A 4,126-nucleotide genomic window follows, 5' to 3' on the forward strand; every position below is an offset into this window, starting at 1 on the left:
GTGTTGGTACGCTCGTGCGGTACGGCCAGGTACCTAATCTGAATCTTCCATGCGGCAACCTAAGATACGCCATTCAGGTCATCGGCGCGTTTTCTTTCACCAGCGATATTACTGTTACTGGAATTGGCCTGTTTGATAAGGGAGATGGTGAGAATCTTAGGTTCCCCATCTAAAGATACGGATTAGGTCTGTAGGCATCCCCAGCGACTCTGATGATTTTCTCGCTACTACGCAACTTTCAATTCTCACCTGTCCAGCGGAGGGTATCAAATTGAACAGCGACCAAGGCGGAGGTAGTATCTTAGGTTCAAGCGTGACTCACACAAAAAAGGCGGAGCGAAGCTACTATTTTTATAATCAGATCCGTCAGCCTCTATGGTGCATCACGTGGTTAACTTGAAGGGCGAGGCTGCGTTTTCGGACCGAGTGAGTGGGGTTGTCGATTTACTGAAAATTTATAGGATTTTTTTGCAAATTTTTGAAAATATGCACATGGTCAACTACATGTATTGGTGATAATATGGAAAAAATTTTGAGGAAATTCTTATAGGTTTTTCTACACTTCTACCCGAATTATTGAGCTCGGTTGAGGAAAGTGAACATATATTCGTTCTCCAACACTTTCCCACTGCTGCGTTGTAGGTGCCAACGAGCTCGCTAGATGAATGCTCTCGATGGGTTTTACCGTCAGAGACGGGTTTAGCGTGAGTCATTTTATGGGGAATGATGGGAAATTTTTTTTCGGGAAAATGCGTTTTTTGGGAGTAATTTTTTAGTGTTAGTAAATTAGTTTTACTTTACTAGTTGGAGTAAAATTTTTAGGATTAAAAAATTATAGAATTTTCAAAAAAAATGAAAACTTTTCCACAACTTGGTATTGATAAAAATTATTAAATTGCGCTTTCCATATTTTTTTCTTAGATTCTCCCCATCCTCGTCTTCCCAAAAAGACGATTCCCGTCGAACTATAGCGTTCGTTACCACGCCGATGGAGATTATTATGATTTCGAGACGGTCGCTTATGGACCACGCGATGTGGCTTATCGCTCGGAGAAAGTAACGGTCTCGATCGGTTCGAAAATATGCATATGGTCAACTACGTGTGTTGGTGATAATGTGAAAAATTTTGTGGGTTTTTGGAAACTTGTGACCGAAAAACTCAGCTGAGGAATTTCGAAGATGAGCATACGATTTCTGTAATTTCGTGGCGCAGTGAAGCTGATGTTGATATCGCATTGTGGTTTTTTCGCTCGAATGAAGTAGCTGGTTTCGCAAATATGCATACGGTCAACTACATGTGTTGGTGACAATATGAAAATTATGAGGAAATTTTGGGAAATCATTGGAGTTTCACCTTTTTAATGTCAAATATTGTAATACTCCATGTAAATTATAAGAGGTATATGTTTCCGCGAGAAAATGTGTTAAATCTGTTTTTCATATCACTAGGGTGAAATTCCATTGTTGGTTTATCAAGCGAATTCATGTGTAAAATTGAGCAGTAATTTCTTAGCGAAGCGAAGCTGATATTCAGATTCGAGAGAGCTGTGCAAGTTGCTGCTACTATGGACACTTCTGAGGCTGTGGGCACTGTGTTGAGTGAGTCGGGAGTGCTGATGGAATTGGAAATCTTGCAATCTTGCATTTCCTCAACGCATAGAATTGAGGTTGAGAAAATAACTCTGATGCTCATAAAAACCATAAAAAATTAACTCGGATCATTGGGGTTTCACCCTAGTGATGTGAAAAGCAGTAGTGAAAAACGTATTTCACGACTACTGCATATCACCGGTTTCACCACTTCGCGTAAAACGGGTGAAACTCCATTGTAATAAGAATGATGTCCTTGCTGTGATGACATTTAAGGAATATATATTCGCTTCCCTCAGTTGAGCTTTGGAATTTTCTCACTAATTATAGGAGTTTATATACGAATTTGGTAGAAGTGTACAGAAACCAATGTGACTTTCCTTAGAGTTTTCATAATATCACCGAATTGTTTTATTCGATCTCAGGCTCAGCGTTGCAACCACTACTTAGTGATAAGGAGTACCATAGGGCGGCGACTTTGACGTCTCTCATTGATAGTGAAAAACACGGGTAGTATTATAAAGATGTCTCCACCGGGGATCGAACCTCTGTAGGGCTATTTGGAAGTCTATTGCTGCTGAGTTCGAGTCATATGACGCCTTGCAGTTCCTCGTAGGGTATTTGCCTACTGATGTTGATACGGCGAAAAGGAGCGGCCTTGTTGATGCTGAGATATACGATAAGACAATTACGAAGTACTAATGGTGTGGTATGCGATCATTTTATGAAAATTTTTATATATTTTTTTGATATGAGGAGTTCATTTTGCTCCCGATTGGTGTTCAAACTCTTCCTGGTTGTGGAGGAATGACTCGTACGCACGCACACTGGAAATTGTAAAATGGAGCTTCGCTCGCCCCGCAACGAGATTGATAAAGCGATTAAGAAATAGTGATGGTGTGGTATGAATATCGGGATAATAATTTAGTGGAGTTTCACCCGTTTTAAACGCGATAGTGACCGGTCGGATGTTTTTCTCCGCAAAGTGGAATATGTTTTTCAGTGCAACTCCAATGATATGATTGATTCGAATCAGCGTTAAATAAAATACTATTACTGTCGTTTTGTGACTGTCACCAGTTGAGCTCCCAAGCCATACACAATTTCGAAGAGCGTAGATTATGAATGTAAATATTATCATTAGTAGCATCATCATTAATATTATCATTTTCCATCATATACTGTGGAAAAAGCGGAAAATGCTCTTGCTGGGAATCGAACCCACAACCCTGAGCTCCGTATTTGATTGAATGAATGTCTCAGTAGAAAAATAATTTTTTTGCCCTGTAAGAAAGTTTTTGTATGAATGCGCCGTTTTTTTGTCAAATTTTTCCTCCAATATTTTTTCAGTGTAATTATTCACCAACCGACTCGACTACTTCCTCTACTACAACGCTGGCCGCGGGAATTGTATTCGGAGACTCGCATGATTAAACTCATCGGGGAGGTCATACCCGAGGTGAGTGATTACGGTGATAACCTTTATCTTATTACATATAAATGCTTTTATTAATACTATAATATAATGTATTTATATAGTCCGTGTATTAGTGAATAATAAATATTAAATGGAGTTCCACCCGTTTTACGTGAAGTGGCGTAAAACATGGTGAAAAACGCGATATTCGCGGTATGCCGTGGTCGTGAAATATGTTTTCCACTAGTGTTTTTCATATCACGGATGAAACTCCAATATAATATAATTGTTATATTAAAATATATGAGAAAAAATATTGATGAGTAAAATGTATTTCTGATTGGGAATTTCTTATGGTCGAAAAATGAGGATTTTTTCTTATTTTTTTGCGGAAAAATATATATATATTTTCAGCACTGGAGTGTGAATTGGTCGTTAAAGAACAACCCGCCTCTTGCTGCTGCTGCTGCTGCTCCTGAGGAGACTAGACATGCTGATGGAGACGATGACGACGATGTGTTGTCGATCGACCCTTCTGAGGAACGGGGTAGGTCAGATTAATGTGTGTGTGATTCACACTCCCAAATCGATTATCGGGGCGTGCGCGAAGATTAATGTGATGTAATTAGCACCAGTATGGGAAAATAGGTAAATTTCTGCTCAGTGCTGGCGTAGGGATATGTATTTGCTTTCCTCAGCTGCTGAGCTCAGCAGAGCTTCCTCATTAATTATAGATGTTCACATACGAATTTGGGTACAATGAAACTTATTTAAAAACCATATTAGATACCATTATAAAACCAAAGTTCATATTTTTATCAACACATGTGCATATTTTCCCGCCACTCCTGTGAAGACCTCTGCGCCTACTTGCACTTTGGTGCTGTTGTTGTTAATGATCTTGTTCAGAGCACTACGTGCCGCTACTGCTCGCATTGAGATATGCTTATACGAGGGCTGGAGATTTGGGGAATTTATGCCAGTAGAAATGCGGCTTGGGGATGCGGCGGAAATATTTCAGTGGGGAAATTTGTGTATTGGTATTATTTTTTAATTTTTTTTCTAGTATATTTCGGACAGTAGTAAACTGCAGTCGTCGGTGGCTGTGAGGCAGTGGGT

The 4,126-nt window shown here is 39.5% G+C and overlaps 3 protein-coding genes across 3 annotated transcripts in view; 2 read left to right on the forward strand and 1 right to left on the reverse strand.

The window, feature by feature from the left end:
- Positions 1–77: 77 nt before the first annotated feature.
- On the forward strand, positions 78–2,292 carry Pmar_PMAR014248 (hypothetical protein; the record flags this gene model as incomplete). Its single annotated transcript, XM_002783969.1, has 8 exons — positions 78–147; positions 195–293; positions 362–426; positions 643–704; positions 922–1,056; positions 1,535–1,599; positions 2,016–2,100; positions 2,145–2,292. Coding segments are annotated over 8 exons (729 nt in total), but the record flags the coding sequence as incomplete, so codon positions are not given.
- A 724-nt stretch (positions 2,293–3,016) lies between these two features.
- On the forward strand, positions 3,017–3,568 carry Pmar_PMAR014249 (hypothetical protein; the record flags this gene model as incomplete). Its single annotated transcript, XM_002783970.1, has 2 exons — positions 3,017–3,049; positions 3,422–3,568. The coding sequence occupies 2 exons, from the start codon at positions 3,017–3,019 to the stop codon at positions 3,566–3,568; spliced, it is 180 nt and encodes a 59-aa protein (XP_002784016.1).
- Positions 3,569–4,069: 501 nt separating this feature from the next.
- Pmar_PMAR014250 (actin, putative) overlaps positions 4,070–4,126 on the reverse strand; it is a gene marked incomplete at both ends in the record, with an annotated part of 2,343 nt that continues 2,286 nt past the window's right edge. Inside the window, one exon of the mRNA XM_002783971.1 lies at positions 4,070–4,126. This exon is cut by the window's right edge and continues 4 nt beyond it. Coding sequence (XP_002784017.1) covers positions 4,070–4,126 — 57 coding nt within the window.

This window comes from Perkinsus marinus (assembly GCF_000006405.1).
Source record: "Perkinsus marinus ATCC 50983 genomic scaffold scf_1104296935312, whole genome shotgun sequence".
NCBI classification, from domain to species: Eukaryota; Perkinsozoa; order Perkinsida; family Perkinsidae; genus Perkinsus; species Perkinsus marinus.